This window comes from Hyaloscypha bicolor (genome assembly GCF_002865645.1).
Source record: "Hyaloscypha bicolor E unplaced genomic scaffold K444scaffold_58, whole genome shotgun sequence".
In the NCBI taxonomy this organism is placed as follows: domain Eukaryota; kingdom Fungi; phylum Ascomycota; class Leotiomycetes; order Helotiales; family Hyaloscyphaceae; genus Hyaloscypha; species Hyaloscypha bicolor.
Window position 1 is genome coordinate 1,120,532 of NW_020194560.1, and position 19,634 is coordinate 1,140,165.

General features: G+C 46.7%; 7 protein-coding genes across 7 annotated transcripts; 3 read left to right on the forward strand and 4 right to left on the reverse strand.

Annotated features, from left to right (window-relative positions):
* The first annotated feature begins 46 nt into the window (after positions 1-46).
* K444DRAFT_721385 (uncharacterized protein) lies at positions 47-2,548 on the forward strand. Its single transcript, XM_024888517.1, has 3 exons — positions 47-1,255; positions 1,458-2,041; positions 2,078-2,548. The coding sequence occupies exons 1-3, from the start codon at positions 67-69 to the stop codon at positions 2,531-2,533; spliced, it is 2,229 nt and encodes a 742-aa protein (XP_024737700.1). The 5' UTR covers positions 47-66; the 3' UTR covers positions 2,534-2,548.
* Positions 2,549-3,486: 938 nt separating this feature from the next.
* Positions 3,487-4,364, reverse strand: K444DRAFT_721387 (uncharacterized protein; the record flags this gene model as incomplete). The annotated part of the gene is made up of 2 exons (XM_024888518.1): positions 3,487-4,259; positions 4,301-4,364. 2 exons carry the CDS (start codon positions 4,362-4,364, stop codon positions 3,496-3,498), a joined length of 828 nt encoding a protein of 275 aa, XP_024737701.1. The 3' UTR covers positions 3,487-3,495.
* A 909-nt stretch (positions 4,365-5,273) lies between these two features.
* Positions 5,274-7,373, forward strand: K444DRAFT_528101 (uncharacterized protein; the record flags this gene model as incomplete). Its single annotated transcript, XM_024874688.1, has 2 exons — positions 5,274-6,848; positions 6,885-7,373. The coding sequence occupies 2 exons, from the start codon at positions 5,274-5,276 to the stop codon at positions 7,371-7,373; spliced, it is 2,064 nt and encodes a 687-aa protein (XP_024737702.1).
* A 201-nt stretch (positions 7,374-7,574) lies between these two features.
* K444DRAFT_629270 (uncharacterized protein) lies at positions 7,575-10,384 on the reverse strand (the record flags this gene model as incomplete). The annotated part of the gene is made up of 3 exons (XM_024883035.1): positions 7,575-8,576; positions 8,628-10,201; positions 10,258-10,384. The coding sequence occupies 3 exons, from the start codon at positions 10,382-10,384 to the stop codon at positions 7,575-7,577; spliced, it is 2,703 nt and encodes a 900-aa protein (XP_024737703.1).
* A 2,355-nt stretch (positions 10,385-12,739) lies between these two features.
* Positions 12,740-13,660, forward strand: K444DRAFT_389956 (uncharacterized protein). The gene is made up of 2 exons (XM_024872424.1): positions 12,740-13,113; positions 13,163-13,660. Exons 1-2 carry the CDS (start codon positions 12,944-12,946, stop codon positions 13,599-13,601), a joined length of 609 nt encoding a protein of 202 aa, XP_024737704.1. The 5' UTR covers positions 12,740-12,943; the 3' UTR covers positions 13,602-13,660.
* Positions 13,661-14,133: 473 nt separating this feature from the next.
* On the reverse strand, positions 14,134-15,460 carry K444DRAFT_721393 (uncharacterized protein). The gene is made up of 2 exons (XM_024888519.1): positions 15,296-15,460; positions 14,134-15,241 (listed from the first exon to the last, which is right to left on the reverse strand). The coding sequence occupies exon 2, from the start codon at positions 15,088-15,090 to the stop codon at positions 14,509-14,511; it is 582 nt and encodes a 193-aa protein (XP_024737705.1). The 5' UTR covers positions 15,091-15,241; positions 15,296-15,460; the 3' UTR covers positions 14,134-14,508.
* Positions 15,461-15,481: 21 nt separating this feature from the next.
* On the reverse strand, positions 15,482-17,094 carry K444DRAFT_663133 (uncharacterized protein). The gene is made up of 2 exons (XM_024886788.1): positions 16,681-17,094; positions 15,482-16,597 (listed from the first exon to the last, which is right to left on the reverse strand). The coding sequence occupies exons 1-2, from the start codon at positions 17,019-17,021 to the stop codon at positions 15,706-15,708; spliced, it is 1,233 nt and encodes a 410-aa protein (XP_024737706.1). The 5' UTR covers positions 17,022-17,094; the 3' UTR covers positions 15,482-15,705.
* Positions 17,095-19,634: the final 2,540 nt, after the last annotated feature.

Genomic DNA, 19,634 nt, shown 5'->3' on the forward strand with positions numbered 1-19,634 from the left:
AAAAAGCATGGGACCCAGTGGCATCAATTTAATGCTTTTCGAGTTCTTTGGTCTCCGACAACGAATATGGAGGCCAAAGCAGTCGACGCAAGTTCTTGCCTACTTGACCGAACTCATCCAGATAACGAGGCTGTGGAGCTTCAAGAATGGAGAGCCTCGATCCCATCTCAGGGGAGTGCGAGCAATACGGAAAGAGGTCATGGAGAGAGCAGTCATCTCCCAAGTGTTGGGGCCCAGTGGACGGGCAGTCAAGGCCAAGTCAGGAACAGCGAGGTTCCTTCACCAGTTCCTTCACCAGTCCCAGAACGTATCCAAGAGAACAGCAGCGAAGAAATTCACAACAGCGTCATCCAAATCCCATCTTTGGCCCGGAAATTTGGCAAGATGGCAATAGTCATTCTAGCATGCGGGCTGATGTTGATCTTCGGGGCTGTTGGATTTTTATGCTTTTTGTGGTTTGCCAACTCCGGGAATTCATTCTGGCACTCGATTATCGTCCGAGACTGGCTTGTCAAAGCCGTCACAATCTCCTCCGAGGTGATAAAACAGGCCGTGACATTCCAGCTCGGTGTCGCCGGTGCTATTTTGACAGCTTTAGCGTTGGAGAATTTCCAAGTCCCATTGCCACAGCTGGCTTCGATTTCAATCATGAGGGCTGGGACTGGAAGTGGTCAACTATTGTTTCTCTCGCGGAAAAGATTTCATCGGCATTTCTTTAACAGCAAGAAGATTGGGATGACCGGCATGGTGTTTGTGGCTACCACCATCCTGGGCCTGATTCAAGCCATCTCGGTCGTACTAGTTAGTGATATTGGACTATCGTCGATCCCTGGGAAGTCCAATTCAACAGAGCTGAACATCGGCTTCACATACTACAGCAACGAACAGGCGAATGCCCCTCAAACTGAGATCTTAACACGTGGGACTACCTGGTCGAGAAAGCCTCCATTCTACCCGACGTTCGCAGAATACAGCGAGCCACCTTTTGTTTCTCACGGGGTGGACGACACAGGGCTGACCTTGAGAGCCTTTCTTCCATTCCCCGCAGCTCAGGACAGACAGACTATCCGAACATACAGCGGCAAAACCACAGTACTGGATGCGCGTGTGACCTGCCAGGTACCAATACTCTCCAATGAAACCATAAAGGTGCTCAACACTGAAACTCTATTGCTGGAGGGCTCATTTCAAGCCAACGCAATCACACCTAGGCTTCAGAACTCAATCATTGGTTCCAGTCCTTCTCCATCAGGGAGTATGTTTCGCTCCACCTACAATGAATCGGTCCCCTTTCAGTGTTATGCACCTACCAGTGGACTTAGTGGGTTCAACCTGGTTAATTCGAGCCAAGTCAACCGATGGAGACTAGCAATTTGCCAACTAGGCGCGGGTTTCCAGGCTGGGGGCTTGAGAGTTCGTGGCGGACGTCTTACCTGCAGTTGGAAACTTTTCTGCAGGTTTCGAGGAGTCGGAAGCCTATGGAGCGGCATACCTGATCTTGAACGTGACTCTTGGCTCAAGTTATACCTGGGATGCAGTTGCGGGAGGGACTCCTGTTGCTCCTCCAGAATATAGCCAAAATGGAGAATGGCTGGATTTGGTATATTCCAAAGGAGACTTGGTACTCGGAGTAACTGTATGCTATTCAGCATTTCGTACTGCAGATATTCCCGTCTTGGTTTCTAGCAACTTCAACCGGACCGAACCAGCGGCTTCCTTCGATTTGGTCAACTCGATGTACACATTCAGCGAGATCCGAAATCAACTTGGCCAAGGACCCGATCCCGCATCTCTAGAAGACAGGGGAGTTCTACAATTGGAGAAGAAACCATCTTGGATAGCAGATGCCTCCGATCTGCCTCCTGTCGAGCCTTTCGTTCGTGATTTCGCGAACATGCAAGGCCAAGCTGGAGGTACATCTGGAATGGCCGGGAATTATACCGCCATCCTGTGGCAAGCCAGCCCGCCGAGTCAGCCGACTGCTCAACAGCCTCAATTCATCGCCCCGGATCCAATGCACGTCTGGCTGGTACAGGAGATGGTAAGCACAGGCGCCTCTGTAGCTTTTGCTTTGCAGTCCATCATTACTGTGCTATCAAGCATGGCATACTATGACCAAATCGCTCAATTCAACAACAACCAGACAGCCGAGGTGGATTACTTCGTCATTGCAAATACTCCCCAACGCTACTGGGGGCTTTTGGCTGTGTGCACTGTCTTGCTGCTCCATATAATTTTGCTACTCATCGTCGTGACCGTTTTTGCGCGCGAGAGCCGGTTCTCCATGCTGGGCAATACCTGGCAAGGGCTGTCTCAAGCCGTTACTGAGGAGACGAGAGATCACCTTTCCATAGCCTCGATGATGACGGATAGCGAAGTGGAAGAGAAAATGAAGCAAGATGGGGTGAAGAGGACGGTAGTAGGCCTCGAGAAAATTGATGGATCGCGAGTTGTTGGTGTGGTCAGGAGGGTAGGGAATAATCACGCAGCCCAAACAAAGATTCGCCTTCCTTCTGGGCGACATGGGGAATGAATGGGGTGAGGACAAGGCAAAAAGAAAAGAAGGGCTATTACAAGCATAGGAACAGTGTGAGGGCAAGTAGCTATATAGTAGAGGTTTTAAGCTTGTGGTATGGGGATTATAAATTTGCAGGAAGGAGCGAAGTCTTCTCCTCTATGTCTCGCGCTAACTATCTTTCTAGGCAAGCAAGAAACAGACTATGTCCAGCGAATTTGGTCACGTACCTGCATTGCTTTCATATCCCTAGACACGCACACTTATATAGAGGCCCAGACCTGGCTAGCGGACAAAACGCGGAAGCGAAAAGTGATTTTCTGATTTTTTGACTGCTTTTATGGAGAGCTTACTAAAGTCGAAATCTGTATCTTGTGCAGTGTATCTGTCCCACTTTAATAATCAAAAAGCTTCAATAAGTGTTAAGCAGCTGGCCAAATATCCCAGAACCCACGTGGTACAGATATGATTGAAATATCTATCCCAATAACAGTGCCCTGACTCCATAATTAATTGTCTACTAGGAAGCACTTGCTGGTGTTGCCGCAGCTTGCCTAGCTAATTGCAGGCCTTGATACGTGTACAAAGTTTGCAGAGACGTTAAAACAGTAGTTGCTATACCAAAAATAAGCGTCAATATCAATATAGCGACGGCAAACCAAAAGGTATACCATTGCAATGGATTCCGTCGATCGGACCAGAGTTGGCGCCACCCTGGTCCAGGGGTTTGGAATTCATGGTGGATCCGAGCAAGACGGTCCCTCCAATGCCAAAACTCATTCAGATGGACATGACAGGGATTTTCAAAAGGATGATCATAGAGTTGTGTATTCTGGGAATTGCAAAGAAATCTTTCGGTTCTGAGATCCCAGGTCGGGAATAGAATACCGAGGGAGAGTAATGTCTCCCGAACCAGAGAAGTTGGGAGGATAGTGCGGCCATAAAAACGTGAGCTTCGAAGTTAATTTCGGGTCGGTGATTCATATGTACCCATCAATATGGTCTTGAAGGCATCCAGCCAATGAATACACCATCAATGCCCGGCGCTCGATATCAAATGTCAAGTGATCTTCGAGGTGGCTGATCCACTCGATCCGAATACCGCACATTCGATAGAGATTGACGGCTGTGAAGTTGCTTTCTAGCATGTTTCCCGAGTTAGTCTGTCCCTGCAGCCTCGGTCCTGGGAAGTGTATGTTCATGAAATCAGAGAATGTCGATGTATCATCCCATTGCATGGTCTTGCCGGCTGGGTTGAAGTCCGTGTCTTGAATTCGGATTGTCAACCAAAGACGTAACACCAGATTGATCGAATTGTCGATCTTGAATGAAGGTTGTTGAGCAAAGCAATCGAGCTGCGCGAGTGAGGCTCGTAACTCCGGACGGCCAAAATTGAGACTCTCCTCTGCAAGAAGCCATATCTTGCTGACCACATCGAGTATATCTTCATGAGTCTGTAAAGCAATTGCCATAGACTCGCTACGAATGGTTCCTAGAAACAACGCTCGGCAAGTGGTGTTGTAATGGAGGAAATACGACATATATTCCACAGTTCTGATGTCGGCTGGCCTTTTCTTCCAAAAGCTGTTAATGATCTTCCTTTGCAAGTGCTCCGAGGGCTCAGTTCTCAAATTTGTTCCGGCCGCCATTTCGAATGCACGCACAACTTGACAGATGATGAACAATGAGTTCGAAGTCACAGCGACGATCCAGTCGTGATCCAGGATGGCAACTCGACAAGAATCTACGCGCATGACGAGACGACCAAGAACCAGTAATACTTACCAGTTAATCCGAGCCCTACTGGTGGCTGATTCTGTGGACCACTGCTCTGTCGGGCGTCAAGCATCTTCGATTTGACTCGCAGTAAGGCAGACTGCAAGGCGGGCTGTTCTTCCAGGAAGGTACACTGCTCGCTGCCAGGCGGTCAGTTCTTGCAGGGAATATGTCTCAAATTTGGGGAAAATGTAAAACGACCCCCCCAACCCCCCGGGGGTCGATTGGGGGCCGGACTAACCTAAAGTAGAGAGGAACACCACAAAATCTAGTTTTCCTTTAAGTTTAATTTACTATATAAAGAATTATTATAATTTAATTATTTTTTGATATTATAGAAAGCCAGATCATAAGCTAATAGAATATAAAGTTTTTATTATATAATAATTAGTAGATTTAAGAAAATTTAAAGAAGGTAAGGAAAGTCGGAATTTTTAAGGTACTATGAGAGCCTGAAAATTTAGCGATCAAGCGCCTGGAACTAATTACCTCGTATGCAATTATCGCCTCGCCTGTTCCACGCCCCAAATTAGAGCTCTTATATATAAACTTCCTTATACCTATATTAGGAAATCTGATTCGAGAGAAAGACTTAAGTAAGTACAAGCAACTAATTAGGCATTATTAAAACTCTAAAATCCACTGATTCATATAATCGACACCCGGGGGGGTGTCGTTTTACATTTTCCCCTCTCGTCAGGGCAATGGCAACCGTTCCCACCACAGGGCCTGCCCGAGATCCGCCAAGATCCTCAGATACCCATTCTGCTCACCACCCTACCCTCTCTAGACAGACACAGATGCTCTCGGTCTCTTACAACCCCAGCACACGACGTTAGAATCCGGGTCTCAATTGGTTGATGATCATGGTGTCAGATTGGGGGCGGAATGCTTGCCACCCAGCTGTGGGCCCCATCCCCTTCTCGCCATGAACATTTTCAGAATCGCAGCACTTCTCCTCTCTGTCTCTACATCCCCGGAAATGGCACCCTTCGTATACGGCCCATTGAAAGCCGGATCCATCCGCCTCATCAGTAATCTCTCCATCATCAGTAACCCCCCCGCCGACGATCAAATAAAATGCACCCTCGAAGCGGCGGAGCTCGACAGAAACCCGAATTACGACTGCCTCTCATACACATGGGAGGAACCTCTCTACCAGAAATATCTCCTTATGCCGAGAGTGTACGAGAAGAATCTTACTTACCCTATCGACTGCAACGGCCAGACCTTCAACATCGCTGAGAATCTGCGTGATGCGTTGGTGGAAATCGGTAAAAGTCGCGGCGGCAAGGGAGGCCTTCAAGGTCTACAGGATAAGATTTGGATTGACGCAGTGTGCATAAATCAAGACAACGAATATGAAAAGGGAATTCAGATTAGGATGATGAGTCGGATTTATGCCCGCGCTCAGAGCGTAGTCGTTTGGCTGGGCCCGGAAATGCCTGATGATCCAAGGTTGAAAAAGGCCCTCCTCGTCATGGAACGACTCTCTCAGATTCCGCCCGAGAAATTCAAGACAGCAGTGCTATCCCGTCTAGGCAATGCCGACACCTATCAAAACCTCGGCATCGAATTCATTTCAAAGACTGAATGGGTGTGCTTCGGTTCGTTCGTCCTCCGCAGATGGTTCGGTCGAATGTGGGTTGTACAAGAAACCTTCTTCGCGAAGAAGTTCATTGTCTTCTGTGGATCAAACATCCTTCCCTGGTCACAAATCACATCTGCATCTCGGGTCCTCAAGTCAACCAGCCTCGGAACACTACTCAACGAAGCGATGGAAGAAAGAGACAGGACAATCGGCCAGCCAAGCACGACGTCGCAATACATCAGCAATCCCATCGCCAACCAGTTCCGTTTTCACGACTACAAGACCCAGGCATTACCGCTGACGCTCGAGCGGCTCTTGGCGGACAGTAGATATTTCGGCGCCACGAAAGCTGAAGATCGTGTCTTTGCGGTCCTCAACATGTGGAAACCGAGCAGCTGGAAGAGGAAAAGAGACGGCGATGTGGAGGACGAGACAGCGGTCTTCATCATGAAGAACAGCATTCCTGCCGAAGTCTACGAGCGAGCCTCAATCGTTTCGATTCGCGAGACGGAAAATCTTAACTTGCTCTCGCTCGTGGAAGATAAGAATTGGCGCAGACTTCCCGGTCTCCCGTCCTGGGTTCCTGACTTCAGTGCTCCCCTTGTGTGGACGCCTTTAGCTGGGGTTCCGCCTGCGCCGGCGGGCATGAGTCGTTGGGCTGCGGGGGAAGCGTTGCCATTCGCACTCCCTCTTCTCAAGACGAATTCCGGTCGTCTCCTAGTGAAGGGGATTCGCGTTGACGACATCGAGAACTGTGCGGAAACGGATCTAAACCTAATTGACGAGTGCCAGATGGTTACTTTACTGGATATCTTATCTCGATATCTGGAATTCGAATCTGCAAACCCTTCTGGCACTTCAACAACAGAAGATAGGTTCGAGGCATTTTGGAAAACGCTGATCAAAGACTCGTTTCTTGGGAGACCGGCTGGGTCCGAGGCGAGGAAGGCATTCCCAATGATCATCGTACACTTTGTTCGGGAAATGGACTACGAGATCGAGTCCATGCGAAAAGCGCTCGAGAACCCCGTCAACAAGAGCGGGATCATCACACAGGACACCCGACTCCGCACGCTCTCAGAAATCTATTCCCGCACGCGGCGGCTTGTGAACAAGTTGGCTGCGTTGGACAACTCGGTCATCCCGGGTTGGAAATCCATTCGGCACGCAATCAAGCTTAAAAAGGAGTATGGTGTTTACCCGGAAGAAATGCACGAGGATCTTGTGAATATCATGGAGAGCTTCAACGCCGCTTATCAGTGCCGGAGACTGTTTCGGACGAGGAAAAACTTCCTTGGGATCGCCGCGCAGTCGTTGGATACGGAAAGGGATGTGGTGTGGGTGTTGGCTGGGGCAGCCGTTCCGGTGGTGTTGAGAGCCAAGGACGCGACGGGTGAGAAATGGGAGTTTGTGGGGGAGGCGTATGTGCATGGGATTATGAATGGAGAGGCAGCAGCCGTTGGGCAAGAGGTGAGCATAATCTTGGAGTGAACAGCAAGGTTCGTGGTCGATGGGAGTAGAGAAGAGAAATGAGTCTTGTCTCTCTCCAACGGGATGAGGTATTCTTATTATATATTTAGCAAGAAGTGAAGTAAGCAACTAACTGTGTTGCAATGAAAATCTCCCAGAATTTTCTCTATGATCCAACGCCGCTTCCTCTCCCTTGATTATTCTCGACCCCACACCGCACTCTCACGATGGCCCGGACTTCTTCACAGCCTTCAATCCACCCTTACCATTACATATCAGATCACAAACGCCCTGCGGGACCGTCGCCGCACTATTAGGAACCAACGCCTGCTTATTCGGCGTCGAATTCTCCCTCACACAATGGCCGGGCTTATCACAAATGAGCTGCGAAAGCAGACACGTTTCCGCGGCCTTGCACTCCGGCGCGCCCTGCGGCCCATTCGAGCACTTCTTCAGACACAGCCCCGTCGTCACCGTCGGGTTGAGGTTCGCGTCACACAGCGGGACGACGGCGCAGAAGTGGTGCGACTTCCCCAGCGCGGCGCAGTCGTCGTTGCTCTTGCAGCGCTTGACGGGGTTCGCCTTGGAGACCGGGTCGGCGCCGTCGTCGAGCCCGTTGGTGTCGTGTGTTAGGAAGGGGAGCGAGGACGTGTCGGATGTGTTCAGGTGGCCTAGGATATCGCTCGCCGTTACCGTGCCCGCGTTAGAGTCAGCGGATGGACCGTTGAGATCGCTCTTCGCGCCTGCCTGGGACGCGAAGCCTGTTGACCCGTTCACGCACAGGCTGGGGTTCGCCCAGATCGCGTCGGCCGCGTGTTGCCAGAGCGCGCTGTAGTTGTAGAACGTGCTGGGCGTGTAGAAGATCCGGCAGTCGGCGGCCTCGTAGGCGAATTGCAGCGGCACAGTCTCGTTTGCTCGCACCTGGTCGCGCAGGTTGATCGAAGCGTATGAGACCTGCACTGTGAGCTCGGTCGTGCGGTTGGGCAGGAAATAGGGGTTCGCGAACGAGGAGTCGAAGATGGATTCTTCCAAGATTTCTTGCGTGAATTGGATGTCTTGGTCGAGTTCGTAGGTGTAGTAGATGCTTGCTCCGCGACTACCGCTTGCTCCTTGCATTGGCCCTGTCTCCGGTCGCCCACCCGCTACCACGACTCGGACGCCAGCCTCGTGGTGCATCATTTCGACGAAGAGGGCACAGGACGAGTGACAGATTCCGTCGGTAAGCTGGTTGGGATGTTAGGGGCTGCTGAAGATGGATTGTGCGACAAGACTTACGATAATGATGTCCTCGGCAGCATAGGCTGGAGCAGCGTTTGCAGGAGCTGCATTTGACCCATATCCAAAGACTGTAAAGGTTTTGTTTTGATCATCCACCGCTATGGAGTCAAAGAAGGTGTCCGCAAGATCATATCGTTGCGTTGTTGTAAAGTTGTCTCCATCGAAGGATTGAGGGCGGCCGAATTCCTCTGGCCAAGATTTGAACAATTGATTTGTATCGGCGTTGATCTTGGTCGTTGCTACCCATTCATTGCTAATCAGATCCGCGTACATCTCATCAGTGTTTTCAAAAAGTCCAAAGTACTCCGTTATGGTGTTTCCCATCACGTTTGCCGCAGGATGGGCTCGAAGGCGAGAACCTTGGAAGGCGTCGATGTTTGGAAAGAACCGCCTGAACGTATCAACTGCCACAAGAGGGGACCCTCCATAGTTGGATTGAAGGTCAATGACGATTTTCTTCATGTTCGCTTTCTGACTTGTCGTGATGAAATCTAGGATCGCAGAGTCGAAAGTGCCGGCTTCTTGCTCTAGAGCGTCAAAAGAGGGGATGCTGAGGACGGCAACCTGCGTGCTGTTGAGAAAGTAGCCGGATACGAAGCCTCCCCCGTAGGTACCTAGATCGTTTTGGAAAGTATCTGCGCAGTCTGGATACGCAAGATTGAACCAGCTGCCACATGTTGGTTCGGATGAAATGGAAGCTGTTGGCGCCGCACTCGGCGCTGCAGTTGGTGATGCAGTCGTCGCGTTATCGAATGAACCAGGGTCGTCTAATATAGCGGTGATATTAATAGTATTGTTGTCGACCAAGTCTGGATCGTACGAAGCCGGTAGAAGCCCGAGGACAAAGGAGTTGTAGAAATCGCCTCCTGTTTGCAACGGCCCAGTGTCACCTAGATCATAATAAGTTGCCTGAAATCGCTCAGTCAGATTGGTGCCATTTCCAAGGTTGAATGTAATCGTGTCACCAGGATAGAAGGTCGCCGTGGTGAAGGTGTTGCGGTAGCCTTGGATATCCTGAGCCGCGCTGCGCATTAATTGATTCCAGTCTCCGTGGGGCTCGATCATGCCAATGGAGTTCTTCCCAGCGAATTTCGTGAGATAGGTAACAACTTCCTCGCCGTTGATTGAGATAATGGGGGATGGTTTGTAAGCCAAGAGAAAGTTGCTGTCGGCAAGATCCTTTACCAGGTAAACTTGAGGAAGTTGAATTCCATCCAGAGACAGTGAGACGATTTCTTGAGGACTTGAGAACGAGAAGGCAGCAAGAATGCCTGCATTCAACCTGACATGGCTATCGTGCGAGGCGTAGAGGAGAGTCTGAAGTGCGGCCTCGAATTCGTATTGGTTGGGGAAGATGCCGTCTTCAACGCCTTTCTTCAGAGCCGCTAGACCTCCCAGCAAATCAACCCCAGGCTGCTGATAACTGCGCGGCGGGTCTTTGAGGTACGTTAAAGTGCTTTGGAATTGGAGCGTGTCATTGTAGTAGTCCAGAAATTGCGATGCAACAGCCGGATTAAAAGGCACGCTTGTGAGACATTCATAGACAAAGCTGGCATTGAAGACACTGTTCTCTATTCCGTTCAATTATTAGCAGGTGTACCAAAATGAGAGACGCAATATCTCTTACCTTGATCATTTACAATAGCACCACAGGCTGTGGATTGCGATGCCTGTGCGCTGGACGAGGGTGAGGCTGGAACTGCAAGGCATAGCGAGGTGCCGAAAATCAGCAGCGAGAGCATCAACCACGGCATAATGCCGCAACAATCGTTTTAAAAAGAAAATCAAGTGGTAATGACAGTGTAGCTTTCTGAGAAAAGGAATGAAAGGACGAAGAAGGGAAAGAACGAAAGAGAGAAGAGCTCCTGCTCTAAGAACCAGCGAAATGCAGGTCGGGGGCCAAAAAGTGCGGGGAGGTAAGAGCGTCTGCCCAGGTGTGGAGACGAAACTCGCATTAGTTTCCGGTCTGCGGGCAGAGTCCCTGGTCTCGTTTGAAGCCTTTATTCACATCAACTTTGCTCCGTACCATGCGGTTTGGAGACTGAATAGACTTATTAAATTCTCATTTGGCTGGAGCTTGCGAGAGAAAAAGATAACGAGATAACCTTGATCGCTCTTCTGTCGCCCTACAAACAATCCCCCTGTGGAGCTTTGGAGCATAGAGGAGTGGGCCTAACGCATTGACCTGTGCGAGTAACCTTGCAAATTGCAACATCAAATTGCTCGTCTTCGCCGAGGCCTGTCCCGGATGACCCCCGGCTATTTTAAGATTCTTCTTGCCTTAGGGCGGGAGGGCTGAGTAGGGCTGACCGCCCGAATCGTTTATTTAACGGTGTGCCGCAGCCCGGGTCTTCGTAAACCCGACTGATTGGGTCTGACTTCAGACTCGCTCCGCTCCTACACGGACGGACGGGCCTCTAAGAAGCTGCGAAAAGGACACCGGCCCCAAAACGGGCGGCGGCAAGAGTATCACGCCCCTGAGAACCTGCATACGAGGTAAGATCGAAATTTCAGGACGTTTTAGCCATGCAACGCAATCTACGGAGTACACCTTAATACGGACCCGAGCCGATCCCTCCGACAGGCGGTGGGAAGCTGAACTACCAGACCTACTCGCTCTCTTCAGGAGTTTGGTGCTTGTGCGGTCTTTTTAGAAGATCCGTAAATGGTAGCGCAAGCTGCGGTTCTAATTCGCTCTCCCAGCACCAAACCCGGGGTCGTCATGACAACGGAAACCTTTCCCCACACTGCTCCAACGCTTCTCAACCTCCCAGTCGGAATCTGTAGTCAGATCCTCAAGTACGCATTTATAGCAATATGTTACTGCGTATAGGAGGTGCGAGAGCTTATCCGACATCGAGGTGACGCTTGCACTATGGTATACACTATACAGAAACCCCTTTATCACCTGCAACTCCGACCTAAACCTCGTATCCACGGCACCTGGGGCAAAGAACCAATGACCGGGCAGTTACGCATCAACCATCAATTCATTCCGAGGCTGTAGACATGTTGTACAGCGGCGACTTCACATTCCAGTTTCCTGCGAGAATGACCGCTGCCAGCGTGACCAGTGTTGAACTAGCTAAGTAATAAAGCTAGGGTCACGTGCTTGCAATGTAAGCCAAGTAAAACGTACTGAATTGAATGCTGTTCTACAGTGGTAAGTAGCCCGTATATATAGCCCTGAACCCCCTAAATCACATGCACTAAATCCCTATGCCAGCTGAACCGATTCCAGCTATACAGGGTATTCCAGCTGTACAGGGTATTCCAGCTGGACGGGGTATTAAGCTAGTGCACAGCCCCATGGCGTTCGGTTCCAGGGCTTACTAAGCCTATTAGGGGCCTCAGGCCCCTAATTTCAACAACCAGCTGGCCGGATAACATCGGAGACAGGAGGACCTTGGTGAAGCAGATTGGGGTTGTCGTGGAAGGGCGGGCAAGTTCGAGCACGTATCATAGAACACAGACGTTCCGTGTCTTGAGAAGGGAGCTGGAGAACTTGAAGAGTGCAGACATCAGGGTTGTGTTTTTCAAACATGCTACCGGGAGTGGCTGAAGGAGGGAGGCAAAGTATACTTGACGCGATTATGGGCGCCGATGATGTAATCTTACAAGTATTTCGTGGGTTGGGAACTGTGATTCCTGATACGTCTTTGGTGGATGAGAAGGTGTTGGATGTGGTTGAGGCTTGCATTGAGAGGACGAAGGATGCCCTGAAATAGGGTATCGACACCTTGAAGATTCACCTGACAGAGGGGAACCCCAATCTACGTTGTTTATTGCTGGTATGCCTCATCTCATACTTTCTGTTTCGCAAAGCTTGTATCTCTTCTAACAAGCTAATCCTGAAGAACTAGTCATGTTGGTGTGTAAGTAATCGAGAACTTGTAGACTCTTCTCTAACAAAAGTGTGAGTTGCAGCGAGTTTTTATTGAACAGCGGGGTTTTTGGCCCCGCATACACTTCCTTGCCGCCGCTAATGTCGAGCTGCAGATGGAGGCGTCTCTCGTCACCAATGAGCGAACCCACAAATTTCTAGTGGCTCAATTCGTGTCAACTTGCAAAGCAAAGTAGTATTGGGGGCTATCACGTCCATTCGAGGCAGCATATTAAGCGTGCTGCGTCCGCCAGATTTCCTTGCACCGTAGAGCATCGGACTCTTCCCGAATTGATACAATGGCATACCAATTTACCAATCGTGGTCCTCTCACGACTATATTTACACCGCCTGCCTCATGTCTTTCCCTTACAACACCTGTAGGTGAGACGTATCTACAGGTTGGGCACTGGATCTCAGGCGGGACAGAATGCTATCCATCAAGAACGGGTACTGCTTCTTTTATCGATGGTACCACGGAGCAGGGGAAGATTACTACTCGCCTGCATTCTATTGCCCCAGTGGGTGGAGGACTGCAATATCTATACCTGTGGTATTTCCCTCAAGTAAAGATGTATCAGCCTATCTGTGTTACCCAGCGTTCGTTTATGCCCTTCTCAATTCATACGTGAATGCTGATGGCGCATAGTGGACTCTCCGCGCCTCCTAATCAACGCATTTTCGACGACCTTGCTTCCCAAAGGTGTGAATCTAGAGTTACGTCTGGACAAGTTTTGACGGACCTTTTTGTGCTGGAGTCATCCTCCTCGATTCCCGATGCTAGGACAATAAGTAGGACGACACTAGGCATATCTAGCGCGACCATGGACGTCGTTGCTAATGGGATTGTGATAATGTGGAGGCCAGGAGATAACCCACCAGTATCTCGAAAACGGCTTTCAGCAGGAGTGTATCGGCGTGCAATAGTAAGAAAATCAGTCTCAGAATATACAACCCTCTTCCGCTGCTGGCTCCGTTTCATATCATCAAGTATACGAATCGAGAGCACGTCAGAAACTGATCGCTCACGCTTACCTTGGAGAATTATATCAAACCGGAAGAGATCCTGCCATAGCTTGGAAGCGTGATGATTCCGATAGAGGAGAGTATCTATTGTGAGCGTGGTAGAGCTAGCGTACGTCATATTGAAGGTTGCATAGTTATGATTACTCTGAAAAACAAGGGCTGCGAGATCGAGCTCATCCTCAATATTTTCTAAAGTAATATATCTTGGCTACTAAAATTTGCATTGTCTCGAGTAGAGAGTTTCTCCTTATAGATTGTAGTTAAGAAGTGAAGCTAATGCAACGTGTGTAGCTGAGGAATCTGAGCACGAGCAGCAGCACCAGCACATACCCTTTTCAGACAAGCCGCAACAGTTCCATCAGGCCATACTTTGCCATCAAGTATAGTCCAAAGATACGGCGAAATTAAAGCTTTGGGTTCTCGTTGCCGGAGGAATACTTGGCGGAGCGGTTGAACATACGTCACATACTAAAGCAGGAGATCTCCAAGGTCTTTAGGCAAGAAACGGATATTATCCTTGTAGGCGCCAGACTGCTGCCGCCCCTTGTGATACTGTATAAATATTATAACGAACTTCTCCCAGATTATAATATGTTTCTGTCGTGACGTGTTATACCACAATATAAATAGATACTCTGGCTCCCGCAATGGCTGGCCTACTGTAATATAACACAAGACGAGCATTCGCTTGAGAAAGTCCTGAATTTTTGCCTCGTAGACATTTATAGTTCCAAGGTTGAAAACTATAGTACCATCTGGGTCATCAACCAGGAACATGGACCGAAGTTCGGAACTTTTTTGTATGTGTTGCAAGAGTGTCACCTCGGAACCCTTGAGCAGCTCTACGTTCTCCGGGTTGGTGGGCCAAGACTCTCTAAAATCTAGCATGCTCAGATCGTCTTTTAGTTTCCATGACTGGAGTGGGATGAGATCACCGGCCTGGAATAAGAGATCTTAGTATAATATTGACTATGTCTGCTCATGTTCTGACAAAACAAGCTTCGGGATATGCGATATATGGAGATCTGTCCCTCGGTATCCGACTGTCTGCTTGTCAAGAGACCACCGCGCTTGGTGTTTGGCAAGTTGTCGCTTATTGGTCTTAAATAAATACAGCCTCCATTGGAGGATGTGCCCAAACGGAGTCTCAGCGAGCTGCTGGAAGAACTGTTTACAGATCCTCGACAAAAAGACAGGAATCTGGTTCTCGTCCTCTTGCTCTTGAAAACAGGCGTAGTCGAAGATGAGAAGCTGGGCTGTCCAGGTAAGGGCTGACAAGTGGCTGCTGAGTATCCCTGGTTCCTTCCCCTGCCATTTGGTCTTCATCTCCTCTCCTTCAGCAACCTTACTCATGCGTACTGACCTGCCTAGCATGGCACAGAAGCTTAGGATGGGCGACCGGAATGGCACACTACCAACGACGTGACAGATCAGAGCAAAGAAGAACCGCCGAAGAAGGTGCTTGAGGGCAACGTCTTCACTGTCGTCTGTTTTGTCCGCGGCAGCTTTGATCACATCCCGTAGAGCTTTCCGCTGTGATTTCTTCGGCATTATCCCCCTACCACATCCTTCTACGTCTCCTGATATGAATCCAATTGAAAAGTGCTAGCGTCGCCTCAAACAAGCATTGCATCGTCGTCTGCATCAACCCACAACTGTGGCAGAAATGCGCCAAGCTGTTTTAGAAGAAGGGATGCAATCCCTCAATATTGGATCAATCAATTGGTTTTAAAGCAGGAACATTGGGTTACTGTACTTATGCAACGTCATGGCTGGTCTACTCCTAATTAAATGCTGTTTTGTTGCCTAATTTTAATGATTTTATGTAAAAAATGCCCTGTAGAGCACAGACCCGTGCAGCCCGGCTCGTTAACAACACAGGTTTTAGGTAAGCGGTATTGACGCGCTTTGTGGCACATAGAACGATTCAAGAAATTGGTTTGAGTTATCCCATTGAGACTACAGTTATTGATGCTTATATAGAGCATTTGAACGACAGGCAGCAGTAAACCTCAGTACTGCAAATTAGGCAGAAAAGCCAATCACTCCAAATGAGTCAATCATGTGACTCAACGGGTACATCTTAACTGCCACACGCTAACAATACTCCTTCCTCTAATCTTAGCAGCATTCATTATCTTTCCTACCAGGCCGTCTATTCTATGATCAGCCCAGATTCCCTCTCATCTCCGTCCGAGATTTCGCCACAATAGCCCTGCTCAACTCCCGTTCTCTCCCCTCTAAATCCTGCAGCCTACGCTCTTTCTCGACTCGCAACGCCTCAATCTCGGCTTTCATACGCTCCAGCTCGGGGTCGTCGTCCTTTGCTATCTCTGTCGGTACAGCCTTGTGGCTTACAGGTGACCGTAAATTCGACGCCGAGCTCTCCTGCGCTATTGGGCCGGAGGGTGGGCCGTAGGATCCAAGTTCACTGGGAACAGGAGCATGGAGCTCGTGGCCCATTGAGTATTTGGCGCGGTTGTCAGGCGATTCGAGTTCTTGGTTCTGATGATAGGGAGAGGGTAGCTCGTGCTTATTTGCTGAGGTGGGGAATTCTGATACAACGACGCCTTTTTCGTCCGCTTCTGCTGTGCTGGTCGCTGCGTGCTCGCTTCGTTGGGTAGCTTGCTGCTTCCTGTGCCGTCGGATGAATAGGAAGAGGAAGAGAAAGATGGCGAAGACGACGAGGACTGCTGCGATAGCCATGCCTGCCTTGGCCCCGGAAGAGAGTCCCTTTGAGCCTGTCGGACCTGAGTTACCCGAAGGAGTCCCAGTGGGCGGCGGAATACTTGACATTTTTGAAATGCTGGATGATTGTGTTTGCGACGACGATGTTGTGGTCGAAAGAACACGCTGGAAACTTGCCAAGTCCGCTTGATCGTATAGGATTGGGATGCCATCACAAGATACAACAGCACTCGTGACTGCGGAGATTGATAAAGAAGCGTACGATAAACCGGCATCTGTTAAGGTGACGTTGTAGAGGACGTTCCCCGGAATAGTGGTCACAGCACACTGATGATATGGCGCATATCCCGCATAACTCCACGCCAGTCCGCTGATATGGTCAGTATCGGGATCTAGACCTTGGATACATATAGACCTAGCCGTCTGATGTACAAGGCTCGCGTGATGACTTACCTCGGGCAGCAAAGATACGCTGACACGCCAGTACTCGTCGTCAACCCAGAGGAAGGGTCCACGCTTAGTGACTTTGCGGTGGTCCATCCAGCTGGGCAGATGAACGCGGGAGAGTAATAATAATTGCCAAAGGCAGACTCCGAAGCTGCGGTGCCGAACGTCACGGTTGACGCGGAGCTGGGATAGCATGATCCACCGTAGCCTTTGCCGTACCCGCCCCAATGCGCAACGTGGAAAAAGGACATTTCGGTAACGACCGTGTCAAAGGTGGTTGTGAAGCATGATGAAGGTGGGGTAAACGTCGTGGTGATGGTACCACGATTCGTCCAGACATTTGACATGAGTGTAGCGTTCCTGAACAACTTTAACTGATACGATACAATGATCGAACATATATAGCGATGAGAGAATTAGAGGTCAAGATTGAAAGTCTAAAGGCACGAGACGTGCGAGGAGATAAACCAAGACGCACTGCAGAGTGTGCCATGGAGAGGCACAGCCTCCACCCCAAACAACTTGATCCAGACCTCCCAGCCGTGGTTGCAGGTATGCGCATGGTACAGCCTCCACCCCAAACAACTTGATCCAGACCTCCCAGCCGTGGTTGCAGGTATACGCATGGCACAGCCTCCACCCCAAACATAAACCAATTTTATTCAACCAATAACGCCAGTCAGGTTCAACTGGCAAGGGCTTGTAACATTCACAGCAAGGAAATTCAGACCTATGTCCAACACCTACCAGCACACAGTCTACCGTCGCTCGTCAATCCTTCCTAGCTCTTTTCCAAAGTCTACCCTCACTCCTGGCTTTCTACGATATACTTCCTGCAACTTACTCCCGACGACCTACTCCTCGCCTGCCCTGTCTGGAAGACTTTGACGCTGTCTCAGTACTAATTTAAAATCCAAAGTCGAAGGGCAATTTTGTTTATTCATTCATTTATTCATTTATTTATACTCGGTTCCAGCTGCCCACCATAGGACTGCTATGCCGTCATAGTCCAGCTTCGGCGCCAGTTGCCGAAGTGTACATTACCACATTCGGTAATTCGCACTTCACTTCATTACTTTGCAGTGGCCAGAAACCTTCTTTACTGGACGGTCTGGCTTCTATCTATAACTATTTATATAGGCGTTTAAGTAGGAGTACTTTGCTTTATCCTGTAATAGTATATCAGGCTCTTTGGCTGCCGCTTCTGCTAGCCATCTCGTATCTCTGTACCTTTAGTCTCCCCCAAGTACTTCACTTCGTTTCTTTGCTCTGTATTACAACTCCAAAACTGCTCAAGAAGGCATATCTATTCCATAAATCTAATTGCCTTTATAACTAGTTTTGACTCGTTTAAGATTACCCTTAGATCTATATATCCTCTCCTTTCAAATACACTTCTCTATATATTATTATATATCTAATATCTTAGTAAAATATAGTTTATTATTTACTATTTTTTTACTATAGTTATATCTAAAATTATTAATTTCTAGTACTTTTCTCTTTTATAGAAAGTTTTTTAGCCAATTTTCTCTATATATATTTAAATAAGCAAAATATTCTTCGATTTCTTTAGGCTATAATATAATTATAGAATATTATAAAATAGCTATAAAATATATTTAAATATAATTTTTGCTCTTATTTCTACTTTCTAGCTATTTATTTATTCGGCTCTTATTTGCCTTTTAATTCAGGTCTTTAAAATTACTTATAAGTAATATATTCTTATTTATATAACTAGTTTCTATATTTAGTTTAGCTATTTATTTAGTTATTTTATTTATTACTTTATTTCCTTAAATACTAATATAAGCTAGTATTTATTTTATTTTAATTTATAACTTCTATTCTTTTAATTTTATTTATTTTTTAGGCTACTTTAATTTTTATTAAGCTAATTCTATAATATAATCTTTTAATCTAATAAATATTTCAAATAGGTTTTAGGATATATATAGGCTATATATAATTTTTTATATAAGCTATAAATACAGCTACTAATATAGTTTTAAGACTCGAATAATATATAGATCTATTTTTTTATAATAGCCCTTTATTAAGGGAACTAGTAAGGGAAATTAATAGAAAAGTAATAGAGGCTTTAAATTCCGTTTTTTCTTTAAGATTTAGTAAAATCCCTTTAGGGATTTAAATAAATATAGGATATAATTCGGAAAATATAGAAGAAATATAATTCCTTAAATTTTCTATAAAACTAATTAGTAAATAAAGGAAACCCTTTTAAAAAATTAAATAAATATAAGATATAGTTCCTTAAAGTTCTTATAGAACTAATTAGGAAATATAGAAATACTTTACTAGTCTATCGAAAACTATTACTATAAAAGTAATTTAAAGAAAAGTGAAATATAATTTATAGATTAAAATAAAGTTCTTTAATATTTTTATAGAACTAATTAGAAAATATTTCGAAATATAATTTCCTTTTTTAAAATAAAGTTCCTTAAGTTATATAATCTAATTTTTATATAATATTTTTATAAAAACTTTATAAGTAAGAAATAAAAAGCAAGTTCCAATATTTATAATAGATCTAAATATAAAGAAATATAGTTTCTTAAAATTAAATACTTAAAAAACAAATATATAAATAAGGCAGTTTTAAAAAATATATATTAGTAAAAAGCTTCTTTATTAAAATTATATAATTAATAATTCAATATCTAATAATAGGCAAATAGCTATAAATTAGATATTAAAATAACTATATAATATTAGATTTATAAAGGCTTATAGCTATATATTATATATTAATTATATAGAAAATTAGTTATAACTTTATAGTAAATATATATAATATTAAAAACTAAGAAAATATAATATATTTTAATAAAACTAATATTATATTATTAATAACTTTATATTAATTTAAGGCTAAAAGGCTATAAATTAAGTATTAAATTAATTTTATATATTATAATAAATAATATATATTT

Bases quoted from the DNA above. Each gene is read 5' to 3' on its own strand.
- K444DRAFT_389956 (XM_024872424.1), top strand. From the start codon at position 12,944: ATGCTATCCATCAAGAACGGGTACTGCTTCTTTTATCGATGGTACCAC. The intron at 13,114-13,162 runs GTTCGTTTATGC...GATGGCGCATAG, and splicing joins GCCTATCTGTGTTACCCAGC to TGGACTCTCCGCGCCTCCTA.
- K444DRAFT_663133 (XM_024886788.1), bottom strand. From the start codon at position 17,021: ATGTCAAATGTCTGGACGAATCGTGGTACCATCACCACGACGTTTACC. The intron at 16,598-16,680 runs GTAAGTCATCAC...TGACCATATCAG, and splicing joins GCGTATCTTTGCTGCCCGAG to CGGACTGGCGTGGAGTTATG.
- K444DRAFT_721393 (XM_024888519.1), bottom strand. From the start codon at position 15,090: ATGCCGAAGAAATCACAGCGGAAAGCTCTACGGGATGTGATCAAAGCT.
- K444DRAFT_721385 (XM_024888517.1), top strand. From the start codon at position 67: ATGGAGGCCAAAGCAGTCGACGCAAGTTCTTGCCTACTTGACCGAACT. The intron at 1,256-1,457 runs GTATGTTTCGCT...ACTTTTCTGCAG, and splicing joins CAGTCCTTCTCCATCAGGGA to GTTTCGAGGAGTCGGAAGCC. The intron at 2,042-2,077 runs GTAAGCACAGGC...TTTGCTTTGCAG, and splicing joins TCTGGCTGGTACAGGAGATG to TCCATCATTACTGTGCTATC.